Consider the following 17,387-nt stretch of genomic DNA (forward strand, 5'->3'; position numbering starts at 1 on the left):
ACACATGTAGCTAGAATGAACTTGACCCAATGAAAAATGAGGGTTACAACGACCTTTGAAGGTTCGATCCACCACGAGAGTGCAACGTCTACCTTGTTATTAATTTGATTTGCCTTGGAATACTATTTTGGAGATAAAAGAGGGCCCACAATCTACTTTAGATGCTCAACGCTTCCTCTTTCTACCAAATGTCTAGCTAGCCCTTTATTCATGCCCATGATTTGGCTTGAAGGAAGATGGAATTCATTTCATGTGCATAAATACAACCACATTCCTCTTCCTTTGAGCATGAACACATTTGCATGGGTGATAATAAATCTCATGACCCACATGCAATGCAACATATTGAACTTGCAACATAAAACATGCTCTACCACCCTATTCTTATAAAATACATGTCTGCCTCACTCTTTACAAGCTGAATTTTGCTTGAAAAATAATTATTTTGACAAAATTTCAATACACCATGTCAAGTAGACATCATGATGTTCATTTTGAGCCATTATTGAATTATGGTCCATGGAACCTTGTGCATTGGGATAGGTGCAATGCCCTATAAATCATGGAATGTTGTGAACTATGAATTTGTCATGTAGAGAAATTGAATTATATTGTACCATGGCCAAAGAGATGCATACAATCTTTATGACATATGACCATGTGGAAAAGAAAAGAATGTTTAACACATCAAATGGACTGGCCCTACATAATGTGTCACACCTCCAAAACCAATGGCTTGTTCAAGCCATGTGTCCAATTAGATCCATCCCAAGGCCTCCAATCCTATCCAATCAAAAGAACCTGAGAGTGGAGACTAGACAGACCAAGCATGGCCAACCATAACAAGACTAGGATACCATAATACACAATCATCACATCAGAAGAGTTTTGACTTGCATGTCTTTGCGTTTACAATGGTGTTGCCATGAAAAGAACCATGGTACCTCCCTAGGAGGTAACAGGCACAACATCTAAACTATGAACAGGTTGCCTTTCATTGAAGATCTTGCTCTAGAATAAGGCATACAACCAATGCCCCTCAAAAACCAAAAGTCGTTGATAAGCCCACCTAGTGGGAAGGTGCATCAAAGTAACACCATTTTATATCCAAAGAAGCCTCCAAGGAAAAATTGTTGAAGGTACCCCAATCCACCATAATGGCCAGAGAAGAAGCCAACCAAAGGTCAAAAAGTGATGTATAAACCAAAAAGAACTACCAACAAACCCAAATCGCCCTCCTCAAATGAAGTCAGTGGCTCCCAACCCCACATTGGCCCCCTAGTCTAGATGTTGCAGCTAGGCAAATGAAATAATAGAGATACAAGCTACCTCTCTAGATCCATAGGTCCATTCAATGGAATAAGAGAGAAAGAAGCCCCAAAAGGGGGAGAAGGTATTAATGACGAAGTGTTGAAAGGTGCCCATAAGGAAGAGGGAAACCCAATGGATTTTCAAGAACCAACCATTCCATTTCAAAGCATTCATGGAGAATGAAGCATGGCTAGCAAGAAGAAAATTTGATAGCCTCCATAAGATATCAAAGTTTACATGACGTGGCAACAAAAATAATTGTTTTATATGTATTATTTTTGTGTTTTATTAAGAAATCAATTAGTAAAAAACTACTCTACTCACTTTTGGGTGAACAATAGAAATTCGGGAAAAAAAATGGATCTTTTGTATCACCCCATCCATTGTTAAGGGGTAAGAGATGTTGCAATCCAACATCAAAAAAAATTGTAATTGTTACTCATCTTGATTCCACCTATCTATGTAATTTGATCAATACTCATTATTGTTAAAAAAACACAATAAACAATACTAATATAGTATCAAAATGTTTCTTTCAAAAAGTAAATCACTTTGAACATGTACATATATTTCTTCAACTATGTCAATTGGCTTTCAAGTGATTGAGAGAAATGATTGAGATCCTCCCCATCCAAATTCAATTTCCAAGTGACATGGTGATCTTTAACGTAATGGCTTTGAGCCTATAATGTAATTCTTATATAAAATATAAAAAGTATTTAAACAAGAAAACAAGAAACAAAAATATTCAATTACACTTTAATATCATATAATAGTGTACATATTGTTTTCTGATTACATTTTAACATTATATAATAAAATATATATTATTTTCTTAAACTTGAATAATATTGATCTAGAATACTTTTATAATATTTTATTCATCGCCTATTAAAAATAATATTAATATTAAGCAAAAACCTAGCAATATCCTATATTCTCATTTCATCATGACTGCTTAATATAACATATACAATAATTTAATTAATAAATACCATAAATACAAATCTAGAATAAATCTCAGCATTATTCCATGTTATCATTCCATTACCGATCACTGCATATGAAAAGAGATATTTTATAACTAATCGTTTGTTTCTTAAAAGTCATAACTATAAATGGAAGTACGAATCAAATTTTACAAAGTGAAATGTGAATCTCCTCTCCATATAATGAGTTGTTTATTATTAAAACAATGTATAACATAAACATTATAGTTGCTTAAACTATGAGATATATAATGAAAATAAACATTTTATCATAGTTACTATATAGAAAGAAAGAAACTATATGAAAAGAAACATTTTACTTTATAATTAATTATTTGGTTTTTAAAATTAAGAGAAAATTAACATTTACAAAACGAAAAGTGAATCTCCTCCCCGAGTTTGTTAGCAAAACAATGAAGAACATTATCTTATACTCTTATTACATTACAGGTGCTTAATATAACATATATTGACTTATACTATTATTTATACTGTTATTAAGTTAATTAATAAAAATCATAAGCACAAATCTGTGCAAATCATAACACTACTCTAGTAATCCATTCGAATAAGTGGAGATATTTTATAATTAATTGTTTACTTTTCAAAAGTCATCACTATAAACGTATGTAAGAATCAAGAATGAAAAGTGAATATCCTCCCCATATAATGAGTTTGTTAATGGCAATGTGCATGTTTGTGAACCTCCTTCCCTGTAATGAGTCTGTAATGAGTTTGTTGGTGGCAATGTTGTCTGAGTATAAATTTCTTGGAGAATCTCCTTCCCTGTAATGAGTTTGTTAGTGGCAATGTTGTTTGCGAGCATAAATTTCTTGGAAAATGTTAACAAAGTGTGCCATCACGAACATAATCTCAGCTTTGCTTTCGCTTCCACATGTTTGGCAAATATTTGTATGTGTATTGGATACTGGACACCTTAACATTTATATAAATAATAGCTGCTTACTGCTCTCATTTCATTGTAAACATGCATGCATCAAGTCAGAAGCCCATATCGCTAACTTTATAGGCACACAACTCATGAAACACAACCTGATTTAGAAAGAAAATTGAAAAGCCCGTAATGCTAGCTTTATAGACACACAACTCATACAACACAAGCTGACCTGGAAAAAACAACAAAAGATTCATTGAGGTTTTGCGAGAATTAATACTCGATGTTTTCCTATACGAGCTTCATGAACACGACCAACATGACGGAGGACCTACAGAGTGCAGTAAAACATCAGAAAATTTCTGTCATGTTTCAACCGAAGTACTAAAAGCTTTTCAAACTGTTATTTCACTTCTCAATCAAGTTTACTCAAACGGACATTACTAGGAACTAGGAAAAGACGAGATAGCGTTACTTACAGTCAATATTGATTTCCCTGTGTTATCAAGCTTTAACACGGGCCCTTTTAGATCTACCTCCAAGAAGAAATGTTTGCCCTTAACCGGCTCTGATGTTGAAATATCACGTAGCTCCTACTCACAAAGCATAATACACAGCTGTTAATGAATACGAAGTACAATTAATTAGAATATTACGATAATCAAATAATTCATCTTCTTACTAGTGCTTTTTCGAGCAGATCTTCTCCCAGCTGCAAGCACATGAATTCACAAGTAACATTAATAGAAAAGAATAACTGTAAGTTGAGGCAGGTGATAGTTATTATGGTAAAACTAGAAGGAAGCCAGGATTCAACAACAGAGCAGTCAGGAGAATCAATATAATTTCAAAAGAAGCAAAATGCAACACAGACCTTCTTTCTGGGTGCCGCTATTAGCTGTGCGTTAGTTTCTGCATATTGTGCCATCTCATCAATAGCAGCATTCACTTTATCAAGAGTGAGACGCCCTCTCATGTAGCTGTTCACATAATTTATATATCCGTTATACGATATTTCTGACCACTAACAACTGTGTTTTAACATGTCACTGTCAATTTTCAACCCTCAAATGAATTGAATAGTCACTTAAAGCAAGATTAGCCTGCACCTCAAAGGTTTGCTTGGATACATCATTTACCTTGAAAGCGAGTCAAGTTCGTTATCTGTCAGGTACCAACGAGGAGGTGGACCACGGCCTTTCCTTTCCTGCTAACAAATCTCTGTTAATAAGATACCACTATCAAAAATCAACATGATCGATAAGTACATGCGAAATTCCAGGTAGCAAAAGAACAGTAAGGAGACACTTTCAGTATCATTTCAAGTGTAGGGCACTCAAATGTCACCTTGACTACATTGTCTTTGGCTTTCTCTAATATTTATAGGCAACAAAAGGATCACCAAAATTTGCCCAGATTATAGCAGGATAATAGTACCTAAAACCGAGCGTTATGATGTTAAGGGTGTTCTGTTCTCTGATTTTGAACGTATTATCAAGAGATTGTGTAGCACTGCTCTTGCATATCAGGTTCAGTTTACAAGGAAGTCTCTTGTAACAGACCTGTGATAGATCCCCTGGCAATGTTGAAACCTTTGACTGAACATGGGAAATAAAACAGATTCTGAGGAAGGGCTTCTGTAGTGGAACATTACGAAATATCATTTTACAGGATTAACTGTGAATTCAAAGTCATTGATCTATGACCCATCATCTCCCATGAGCATCATTCACTCATCATTGATTGCTTGTGAGCTTGTATATCCACTTAGCACTTGTTGGATCCGGTAATGTAGTCAAAAGAATCACATAGCGTTAATTGTCACTTTTTGGATGTGCACCTAGTAACTAGGATTTCCCTAAAAGTCAACCATCCCAAGACCATAATTTAACCATGCTCGAGCTAGAGAGTCTTGGGATAGTGACCTACCCAAGAAGTCCTGATTACAAGGTGCAAGTCCCAAAAGTGGCAATTGACATTGTGTGATTCAGTTCATTAATTGTGTTCCAAATTCTTCACCACTGTGAGCATCATTCAAAGCAATGAGTACAAAGGGGACAATTCAAGCTCATGGTCACTAGTGAATGACGATCATGGGAGATGGGTCATAGATTAATGACTTTGAATATACAATTAATACCAAAAATGATATCTCATAATGTTCCAGTGTGAAAGCTCCACCACATACATAAATAAAGGGAAAGTAACTCCGAATGAATAGTTCATGATGTTGAAAATAGTAGCAAGAAAGGGTTCCTTGATTTGTGCCTTAATTCAAGGGAACACAACGAGTTTCTTCTTAGCATGCTAGAGTTCCTATAAGTAAGGAGCTCATTCCTCAAATTTAGGACAAATTCCTATAATTCAGGATTCATTCCTAAAGGATAAAAGTTAGAACGAGTTATGAGGCCGTTAACTAATGAGCAGAAGTGGAAGGCCAAGTTTGTTGTCTTCTAGAGCGAGTTAAGTTGGGAAAAGGACGGGTGATTGTATCTCAAGTTCTAGAATTGAGATAAGACGAGTTGCATGAGTTAGTTAACTCAGTTAACTCAATCAATCACAAAAGCACTTTCCTAAAATTAGAACTTGCCAACTTTAGCCATTCGAACTGCTTTAAAAGGAGGATGAAGGCACAGCTTTGATCATTGTCTTATGAGAACGAGTTGGTGAGAAGGTTGCACACGTTTATGTGTGGAGCCTGTGAGAGAAAGGATATACAAGAGGAGCTTGTGCGAGTATTGAAGAAGGCAAGCAGATCAGGGGTCTTGCAGATAGGTTAAGCTTAGTACAAGCAGAGGGAGTCAGATTGTATTCTCTATTAAAACAGGCTGTTTTTGTAAGAGATCGATTGCTCAGTTTTTGCTATCAAGAAAATTTTCAATAACAAGCAGAAGCTTTTGCCAGTTGAGTTCCCTAGACAATTCTGTGTTGTTGAATTATATGACTGTGCTTTTATTTCTGTTCCTATTCCACTGCATCTAGTAGAGAAATTCTGTGTTTATGTGAGAAGAAATTTTATTTCAGATTTGCTCATATTAGCGGATCAGAATTTCGTGAATTTTCTAAACATGAGGCACAATTCTTACTAAGGTTTAGCAAATAGGGTAGCAACCTAAGTGGGCCTGTTAATGTTCAAGTTTGCCTATTGCAACTGCAGGGTTACATGAACAACGACTCTAATGAGAAAGAACACAATCAGCACAGACCACCTAAAGAAATACACCCAGTTAGCCTAAGGATATCTATGAAAATATGATGAGAAGGGATGTCAGATAATGTTCTTGTAGAGGAAAAGATAAATTGGAAGACTGGAAGGCCAATTGTGATAGGGAGGGAGAAGAATGGAAAACATGATATAGGACGCCCTAGCTAAAATCAGCAGATAAAAATACTACTACAGATCTACGGTCACAAGAAAGCAATTAACAATATTAGCAAACTGAAAGATGAAAAATGGCAGTTCATTGAAAGGTAACAAAGTTATGAAAATTCAGTTGTGTACTACCCTTTAGGTTTTATGGCAAAGGACTGTTGATTTGGAGTAGCATCAGATGTGCTCTAGCCATGAAATTTGGTGGAAAGGTTGGGGCACATGAGATCTCCAATACCCAGAAAGGGTTTGGGCAGATTCTAAACAGATCAGGAGATATTAAAATAATTAATATTTTTAATGGAGTCCCTAAGTCTAAACTTATAGAAAATAAAATATTAATGTGTACTAATATGAATTTATGTTAGAATGGTCCAAAAGACATGGATCAAGCCAGATCTAATCTTAGCCGTTGATTAGGGACTTAATCTCGTCTGTTGAGATGTCAACAGAAAAAGTATAAGAGGAGGCTTGAGGGGCACTTGGAGAACACACTGAAGGAGACCAGTCAGTTCAATTTCTGGAGCGGGGTTCGTTGAGAAATTGAACCAGTGGTCTGGAGAGCAGTCAGGAGGCAGCAAGTACAGAACAGAGAGACAGGAGATCAGCACAAAAGAGGCAGACGCAAAGCCAGAGGAAGCCACGCAGAGGCAGCAGAGACTGCGCAGAGCCAGAAGGGCCTGCGTCATCCACGCAGAGGCTGCAGGAGTGACACAGAAGCCTAGAGAGGCTGCACAGAGCCTCAGTAGGCTGACACAGAGGGCTTTAGGCAGATGCAGAGGATTTCAAGCTGTAGCAAAGGTCAGTAGGGCCTACCTGGGTTTAGGAAAGTACTGGAAGTTTGTCTATCTGTGGGTAAGCCAGTTTGGCACCCTATTGTACAAGAAAATTGCTGAATAATAAAATCCTCCCTTGCTGCACCGGTTTTCCCACATTGGGTTTTTCCGGGGACATTAGTCCAAAATAACTGTGTCAATGTGTGCATATTTTTGTTTCTGTATTACGATGTGATATCTGCAACAGTGTTTATTTTAATGTTTGTTGAAGTAATTTCATGAATAACTTATGATGAAATAAGTAGGAAAAGTAAATCAGTTGCTGCAGTGATAGAATTTTCACATGGTATCAGAGGAAGTAATCAGAGACAGAAAGGGAAATCAGTTATCGGTCGAGACCACGATGCAGAGGCATCCACCTCAGGGGACTCACGCAGATTTTCAGAATATTGCACAAGAGAGAGAGATTTCGATTTCTCTATGTTGGCTTCCATGTTGGAAGAAGAAGTGGTGTGCATGACTAGTGCTGCATCATCAGAAGTATGCTATATAGATAGTGGAGCCTCGTGGCATATGACGAGAATCAAGGAGTGTTTCTCAGAATATCGAGAAGAGAAGATGAACTTTCAGATCACCATGGGGAACAAGGCAAAGTGTACTCCAGTAGGAAAGGGTACCATAGTTTTTCAAAAAGAATCGAGAGAGCGGTTCCGTGCCACAAATGTGTTGAATGTGCCAGGATTGGAGATGAACTTACTTTCCGTGTCACAACTACAAGGCAAGGGCTATGGCATCTACTTCATCAAGGAAAAGGTATACGTCAAACACCTGAGCTGGAAAACAAAAGTGCAGATCGGGATCAAAAGTAATCGGTTGTAAAGATTACAACTAGAATCTCCAATGGCACTAATGGGCAGTCATGGGGACAAAGACTTAAATGAACTATAGCGCAGAAGGATGGGTCACTTGCACCATGGAGCTCTGAGAATTCTCAGGAGCACTGTAACAGGAGTTTCGGGTCTGAGTACGGAACGAGATGATGTATGCAGGGGATGCGCTTTAGGAAAGTATGCTAAGGCGACATTTCCTAGGAGCAACCACAGGGCCAGGAGTGTATTAGGATTGATACACTCAGATATCTGCGGACCTATGTCTGTGAAAGCTCTCAGCGGTGCCGAGTATTTCCTTACTTTCATTGATGACCACTCGAGGAAAACCTGGATCTATTTTTTTGAAAACCAAGGATGAGGTTTTCTATCGATTCAAAGATTTCAAGGCTCTAGTGGAGAATCTGACAGGTAAGAAAATAAAAGTCTTGCGCTCAAATAATGGTGGAAAATATGTCGATAAGGACTTCACAGATTTTTGCACTAAGGAGGTCATCAGAAAAGAGTGGACAACTCCCTACAATCTGGAGCAGAATGGGGTGGCAGAAGGGAAAAACAGGACTATTGTAGAAGCAGCTAGGGCCATGTTGTATGATCAGGATATGCCAAAATTCCTGTGGGCAAAAGCATGCAACACAGCTGTCTACGTTCAGAACAGGACTCCTCATCGGGCATTGGGCAAGATTACTCCAGAGAAAGTCTTCACAGGGAAGACACCTAAAGTCAGTTATTTCATAATATTTGGGAGTTTGGTATATTGTCGCATACCCGAAGAAAAGAGGAAGAAGCTGGACCAGACTGCAGAAAAGGGGTATCTAGCAGGATATAGCGAGAATGCTAAGGCATACAAGATCTATCTTCCAAGGAGCAGGAAGGTAGTAGTACGACGAGATGTAAAGTTCATGGAGGACAGAGCTTTCAGAAGATCTCATGAAATGCCTTCCAAGGAGCAGTCGACAGAGGATCCGTTGGTCATGCCTCTTCAACCAACGGAAGTGAAGAATCCTTCCTCAGATCAAGAAGATTCTTAGGATGAGGAAGAGGAGCAAACAGAAGCACCTGTTGGCAAATGAAGAACCAGCAAAGAACTTCGTCAAATTCTGCGTGATGCATAGAACTTCATTGGAGAGCCAAGGAACAATAAAAGGGAGCGAAAACAGCCAGACAGGTATCAGGCGTTAGTAGCTCAGGATGGAGAGCCTGCCAGCTTCAAGGAGGCAGCTCAGCATCAGGTCTAGCTAGATGCGATGGTGGAGGAGTATAACTCCATAATGGTAAACGATGTCCGAGAGGTGGTGTCAAGGCCTCAAGACAGATCTGTGGTAGGTTCAAGATGGATCTACAAGATCAAATATGTTGTGGACGGCAATATTGAAAAATACAAGGCCAGGTTTGTGGCTAAGGGGTATGCTCAAAAGGAAGGGATTGACTATGAGAAAACCTTCGCCCCGATAGCCAGGTATACATCTGTTAGGACCGTGATATCTCTTGCAGCCCAAATGGGATGGGAGATCCACCAGATGGATGTCAAGACGGCATTTTTGAACGAGGTAATAGAAGAAGAAGTATACATTGAACAACCAGAGGGCTTTGAAACTCATGAGAAGAAGTCTCATGTATGCACACTGAAAAAAGCCTTGTATGGGCTGAAGCAGGCACCAAGAGTGTGGTATGGTCGAATAGATGGCTACTTGCAGAAGATGGGGTTTGTCAAGAGTGACGCGGATCCGAATCTCTACTATCTGGTCATAGAGAGCGAGCCACTTATCTTAGTATTATATGTGGATGATCTCTTCCTGACAAGATCATCCAGACTCATTGAAGACTACAAGAAGAATCTAGCCACAGAGTTCGATATGAAGGATCTGGGACGAATGCACTATTTTCTAGGGTTGGAAGTTTGGCAGCAGAAAGGAGAAATCTTCCTTGGGCAAGGAAGGTATGCTACAAAAATTCTGAAAAGGTTCGAGATGGGAGACTGTAGACCTATGGCTACACCAATGATCACCAACTGGAAGAAGATTGATGCATCAAAAGACAAGGATGTCGATCCCACCCTATACTGACAGCTCATAGGGTCCCTGATGTATCTAGTCAATACCAAGCCAGATATTTGCTATGCTGTCAACACCCTCAGTCAGTTCATGGTGGAACCAAAGAGGGCTCACTAGGCAGCAGCCAAGCACGTTCTCAGGTATTTACAGGAAACAGTTGATTATGGGCTCTTGTACAACAAGGGGAAGGATATCAGGTTGAGTGGATTTACTGATGCAGATTGGGCAGGAAGTTCAGTGGATCGGAAAAGTACCTCTAGGTACTGTTTCAACATTGGATCAGGAATAACCTCCTGGTGCAGTAGGAAACAAAAGTCTGTGGCTCTGAGCTCGTCTGAGGCAGAATATATGGCAGCAAGCACAGCTTCGTGTGAGGCCATATGGCTTAGAAAACTGTTGGTAAACCTATTCAAAAGAAATATGGAGGCGACCAGGATCATGTGTGATAATCAGAGTTGCATCAAACTCTCTGAGAATCCAGTGTTTCATGATAGGTCAAAGCATATTGATATCCGATGTCACTTTGTCAGAGATTGTGTCCAACGTGGAGCTGTACAGTTGAGCTACACTCCTACAAGGGAACAAGTGGTAGATATCCTCACCAAGGCCCTTGGAAAGTCAAAATTTGACTACTTCAGAGAAAAGATGGGGATGGTAAAGAACCCCTTTCAGAAGTATTGTGTTAACAACACGAATGAAGAGGGAATTGCAGTGCAGATGCAGTGTTGAGAGAAAGGACTAACAACAGCACAAATGCAGAGGAAGTTGCAGTGCAGATGCAGTGTTGGGAGAAAGGACTAACAACAGCACAGATGCAGAGGAAGGTGCAGTGTGGATGCAGTGCTGGGAGAAAGGACCAGCAGCAACACGGATGCAGAGGGAGTTGTCGTACAGATGCAGCAATGGCAGTGGCAGAACCATGGGCAACAGTACAGGATGCAACAGTGCAGAGGATGTTGGGCAGGGAGGCCTGGCATCAACACAGGTACCAATGTCGGATGATCAGAGTAATACTCAGTGAGGAGTATTGCTAGAGCACAATCCTCGCTAAGAGGGAGCGTTGATTTGGGGTAGCATCGGATGTGCTCTAGCCACGAAATTTGGTGGGGAGGTTGGGGCACATGAGATCTCCAATACCCAGAAAGGGTTAAGGCAGATTCTAAATAGATCAGGAGATATTAATGTAATTAATATTTTTAATGGAGTCCCAAAGTCTAAACTTAGGGAAAATAAAATATTAATGTGTATTAATATGAATCTGTGTTAGAATGGTCCAAAATACATGGATCAAGCCAGATCTAATCTTAGCCATTGATTAGGGACTTAATCTCGGCCGTTCAGATGTCAACAAAAAAAAGTATAAGAGGAGGCTTGAGGGGCACTTGGAGAACACACTGAGGGAGACCAGTCAGTTCAATTTCTGGAGCGGGGTTTGCTGAAAAATTGAACCAGTGGTCGGGAGAGCAGTCAGGAGGCAGCGAGTACAAAACAGAGAGACAAGAGATCAGCGCAGAAGAGGCAGACGCAGAGCCAAAGGAAGCCACGCAGAGGCAGCAGAGACTGCGCAAAGCCAGAAGGGCCTGCGTCATCCACCCAGAGGCTGCAGAAGTGACGCAGAAGCCCAGAGAGGTTGCGCAGAGCCTCAGTAGGCTGACGCAAAGGGTTTTAGGTTGATGCAGAGGGTTTCAGGCTGTAGCAGAGGTCAGTAGGGCCTATGCTGGGTTTAGGAAAGCGCTGGAAGTTTGTCTATCTGTGGGTAAGCCAGTTTGGCACCCTGTTGTACAAGAAAATTACTGAATAATAAAATCCTCCCTTACTGCACCGGTTTTCCCACATGGGGTTTTTCCGGGGACATTAGTCCAAAATAACTGTGTCAATGTGTGCATATTTTTGTTTCTGTATTACGATGTGATATCTGCAGCAGTGTTTATTTTAATGTTTGTTGAAGTAATTTCATGAATAACTTATTATGAAATAAGTAGGAAAAGTAAATCAGTTGCTGCAGTGATAGAATTTTCACAAGGACTAGCCAAGGGCAGGTCGGGATTGTTCAGACCTTTTATAAAGATATCTCATTTTGATTACTCCTGATAAAATGTCAATCCTCTAAAGCATGTAACCATAGAAAAATTGTACTCAATAGTCTTCCAAATGCCAAAAGTTAAAGCTCCAGCCCTGAACACTTTTTAACAAATTTCTTTAAGGAGCCTCGGAGATAAACATTGTCACTCAAATGCAGTTATTGAATCAAAAAGAGAAGGTAAGGTGACTAGAGCTCTAATCACCTACTTCACAGCTTTATTCCCCAAGGAAAAGAATCTTTCCTCTTAGACAAAAATAGGCTGATTTCACTATGCAAATTAGGGTACAAATCATCTCTGAGCTCTTCAGTTCACTGTCAAGTGGCTAAAGGATGGTCTTCCCCACCTAATTGCTAAGTAGCAAGGGAGCTTCTCTCTAGTAAGGTAGCTGCTTTATAAGAAAATTCTAGCACATAGTCAGTCCTTCTAGCCAAGAAAATATAAAAGAAAACTATGATGTTTATGAATTTATATACGCATACTGCATTTCATACTGGATTGGGACTTTCTCACACAAATATTCAAAAACTTTGGACTTGTTGGCAGTTGGATGATGGGTGGAGACGTGCGACAATTAACTCCCAGTTTTCAGTTCTTATTGATGAGAGACCATCATACTTCCTGAAAACAGCTAAAGGTTTGAGACAAGGCCATCTGTTCTCCCAAAGTTTTGTATATCCCCATGGCAGAATCCTTAGAATTCTTAACAGGAAAAAAGTGGTCTATATCACAGGGGTAAAAATGTGTGAAGCTAGATTTTTGAATCATAGTCAGTTTGCTACTGATACAAAGTTAGGAAAGGAGCTTCAAAAATGAGGCTGAAGAGGACATCTTATTCATTATTTGGAGCCTTGGAAGGTACAATGAACAAAAACTGATCCTTATTTGATGAAGTCAACCAAAATAAGAGAATTTACCTCAGGCTCTACTAAATAATTGGATCATTTCATTAAAGACTTGAAGCATTCAGGCTTATCCTTTTCAGAGTAAAAAATCATGTCTAAGGATTGGAAACTGGCACTTGATCATTTGAGAAAAACAGTGACTAGTTGAACTACCTAATTATCAATTCAGCAGGAACACATATTCATCCTCTATATTTATTAAGTGCAACCCTAATGTATCAGACTTTCTCACTCCATTAATAACAAAGATGAAGAAAGTTATAGAAACCATATTATAGAGTGGAAGTAAAAAATATATGAATTCTTTCTAAACAGGACAATGGAAGGACCTGGGATGTGAAAGCCTTCTCTATTCAAACTTATCTGGAGCTGTCATCTGGAACATGGAAAAAGAGTAGAGCTTTTCAAAATGGGGTTTCAGAAATGACACAAGATTTTCCAGAAAACAAGGAAATGACAAATAGAAAGTAGCCATAGTCAAATCCAAGTTAGTAGAGTCAAGAAAGTTATACAAAGCCTGCTCGTAGACTCTGATTGTTCCACTACTGGGTTGAGGATAGTGCCATGGGAAAAAAATACAGGGAAGTCACATTTTTACTTCAACTTTAAACAAAAAAATCATGAACAAAGACCAGAATTCAATTTTATGACTGGAAAGGAAAAAGATGCAAAAATCCAAACATGAAGGATGTTGCTTCGCAACATTGCTTAAAGTTTTGCTGCTAAGTTTACTTCTCCAGGCTTTATAAGTCAAAGTAACCATTCACAGTTTGGAGACAGACAGAGAGAAAGCAACATTTTTGTGCAAAAAGTGTTGAGAAACACCAACAAAATTATTCCTACATGCTTCCATATGTAAAAAATCTGCAAAATACCTTTTATTCCTTTGAAAATGCATCTCATTACCAAGCCATAAGATGTACATCATCAATCACATCATGGAGCCAGAGTGTGACCACACGTCACCTCTCCCTACATAGGCTAGGAGAACCAGTGCGTCAGATTTGGTTCTAATCTCAAGGAACTATATCTTTCTTGAATATGTGAATTCTAACTAAAACGTACATAGCCAACTCAAATTTGAAAGTTGTGATTTCTCCCAAATAGAACAGGATAGTCACCCCATTAATGTTGCAGAACATCGTCTTTTCCATAAAAAGGAATATTTTATCAACTGAGCAAACATTCCAAACACTTTCTCCAGCATGCAAAATCATCCCTGAATTTGCTCAACACAGAATTATATTATGGGTTCACACAGGTTTTCTATCCTTATCACACCAAAAGGACCCCTTTCGCATGAAGAAGGGCAACAAAAGAGAATGGTGAATTCAGCAGCTACCCATGCCCAAAAGGCACAGGCAACTTTACTTCCTAGGTGTTTCTCAGTCATTTTCACAACCAAAACATTTCTTATATCAAATGTGCATCTTTTTGCATTTCAGTTACATATGGTTTGGACGTTGGTGTCCATGAAGAATAGCATGCGAGAAAAGGTCCTTTTGTAATGCCACAATGAAGGCAAATCACCAAAGGGATTTCTTTTAATAGCATATGAAACCACCAGGATCTGGGGTATGAAGTAATATTAAGGTTATTTGTTGAAACTTATCAATTTAACTTGGTATCAGGGAATCATATAGTATGAGGAAAGGTCCTTTGGGAAGAAATATCAAAACCACAAATCGTCATGAAATGATTCTCCTCTCAGCATTATTTTAGAAAGTATATTCCGAATCAATGAGAAACAGGTCCAATTTTGTTAAATGATTGCAAAAGAAAAAGATAATTGTCCTTCCTGGTTAAAGGAATTGTCCAAACAAAAATTCCTCAATAAGAATTGTAACAGTTCCTTGGTTTGGCAGGTCAACTCCAGATTGAGGGGGTATTTATTAAAGGCTGCTTGTTGATTGACAGAAAAGCACCAGGAAAATCCTTCCAGAAGAATGAACCTTGGTGAACATAGTTCTGGATGCCATCAAATGTTGAAAAACATAACTTCTTTATGGGAAGAACTTAACAGAGTAAAATAATAAGAGAAATGGAATCCACTTGCTGAGAGAATGGAACCCAGTTGCTCTGATTAAAAAGAGTAAGTTCAAGCCTACCTTCTAATTATGCCTCTTTGCAAAGAATGCATGAGAAATTATCCTTGAAAACACAGGAGTCCTTTTCGTTCCAGCCAAATCTAGTTTTTATTTGCTCTGATACAGTTCATGACCTTTTGGGTATGTGTTACATTCTTTGCACGACTAGTCATAGGTGTTGTTACGTTGTGCCAGGTGCAATAAGGGGGTCACAAGGGAGGCGACAGCACCCCGAAATATGTTTTTATGTGGACCCAAGCATGGGGGGCAGGCCCAAAGATGGTGGGAGGACCTACCCCTGGTTTCACACATGGCTTTGGGCATGATGGTTTTGCCCATGGTATTTTGTAGATCCGGTCAAGGGAACTACGGTTATGTTTTAATCCAAGGTTAATGGATCATGGGTTTATAAATGTTTCGGCATATATATAATGTATTGTAACATTGAAAGGAATATAATGAAAAATCAATTTGGTTTTCCTGATTTTGGGTTCTAGGAGAAAAATTTGTGTATATTTTTGTTCTCACCATTGTATTTCTTTGTTTTTTTAAGAATCCGTTTGCAGGTGATTTTTGTACAAGTTTAAAACCTTCATGACCCATCATCAATCAAATTAGGGAAAAAAATATTTATTCTTACTCTTCTAAGATCAGCCAACAACTATTGATCAATCCTATTAAAGGGCGAGAACTCACAATATATCCTTGCAAAAGCCAAGGTACTACAATAGTAAGTGTTGAATTTTCTAGGGCACACGAGCTAGAAACAATTTTCTTCCACAGATAACTACTTCCAATGATCAATTAGCACTAAATTCACATAGAATTCATCCAATATCATTAAGCAATTATACAGAAGAAAATTCAACCATTAAACATGAAAGAGCGGTAGAAAATTAACAATAAAACCAAGAGACAAGAGACACAAAAAGTAGGCCTGAGGCCAGGGCAAAACTGTTAAGTTATGGTAAGTTCTATGCTTAGAGCAATTTACTTCAATTTCTTCTTATTAGCCCAATGTCAATTTCACTGCTTAGCAATCACATTAACATAAAGCAAAATGCTGATAGAACATAAACAAATCAATAGAAGACAAGCCAAGACAAGAGACACCAAATGTGGTGGCTAGCCAAGGACAAACCCCTATGTGGGGAAACCCTTTGATCAATTATTCTATAATCTTCAATAATTCAGCAGAGAGAGAGAGATAGTACAATATCGCAAATCTGATATTTTATATCAGCGATAATAAATCAGCAACCAGCAAAGTGAAAGCTAGTCAAACAGCCCCGAATTGACCTCTAGTCAACCTTGAAGAACTCGGTCTTCAACAGCAAACATCAGCAGCCCAAAACAGCCCTTAGTCAACGGTCAAAACAGCAGTCAATAATCAGCAGCCTGCGGTCAGCCCTAACCAGTCAACGCTGGTCAACTCTTTGGGTCAACGCTAGTCAACGCAGCACCCAATCAGCATGTGCAAGACAACACATCTTCTAACAGCCCTCCACCTTGGTCAACGCAGCCCAAAAAAGTCAACGCTGCCCAAAAAGTCAATGCCGCCCTAGAAAACAGTCAATGCTGCCCTAAACAGAATTTCCGTCCTTCCTCTTGCACGTGTGAGAGAAGCTGCTCCTACGCTGGCCCAATGAGATTAGAAGAGAGAAGATGAGTGTTGAGATGATGTGAAATAATGCCACAAGGTATCTTCCTTTTATATGAATCGTTGAGGTTAAGCTGGGGGTGTGTCACACACTTTATCTTGCTGGCCGACCTTGACAAATTGTCAAGAAATACAAATAAATTCATATCTCCATAAATACATGTCGGAATCGGATGATCGTTAGATCAATCCTACACCTCTCAACGAGAGGAATCCAAGAAAAATATCAGCTGCCATAAATAAGATGACCCACATGGAGTTTGGCCCTAGTTGCCAATTTTAACACTCCCTCTCAACTAGGGAGAACTCCATCTGCTAACCAATCTGGTCGTCGTTACTATCTCTGCCATCAAATGCACTGCCCTGCACGGC

General features: G+C 39.0%; 1 protein-coding gene across 1 annotated transcript in view; it reads right to left on the minus strand.

Annotated features, from left to right (window-relative positions):
- Positions 1–3,138: 3,138 nt before the first annotated feature.
- The window catches only part of LOC149140558 (spindle/kinetochore-associated-like protein), a 101,977-nt gene continuing 87,728 nt past the window's right edge, over positions 3,139–17,387 (minus strand). Inside the window, exons 5-10 of the mRNA XM_089447562.1 lie at positions 5,021–5,035; positions 4,335–4,402; positions 4,070–4,175; positions 3,878–3,907; positions 3,675–3,788; positions 3,139–3,526 (exon numbers count right to left, since the gene is read on the minus strand). Coding sequence (XP_089303688.1) covers positions 3,449–3,526; positions 3,675–3,788; positions 3,878–3,907; positions 4,070–4,175; positions 4,335–4,402; positions 5,021–5,035 — 411 coding nt within the window. The 3' untranslated portion in view covers positions 3,139–3,448. The remainder of the gene's footprint in view (positions 3,527–3,674; positions 3,789–3,877; positions 3,908–4,069; positions 4,176–4,334; positions 4,403–5,020; positions 5,036–17,387) is intronic.

This window comes from Pinus tabuliformis, chromosome X (assembly GCF_031772625.1).
Source record: "Pinus tabuliformis cultivar Carrire ecotype Pingquan chromosome X, CPIR1, whole genome shotgun sequence".
NCBI classification, from domain to species: Eukaryota; Viridiplantae; Streptophyta; class Pinopsida; order Pinales; family Pinaceae; genus Pinus; species Pinus tabuliformis.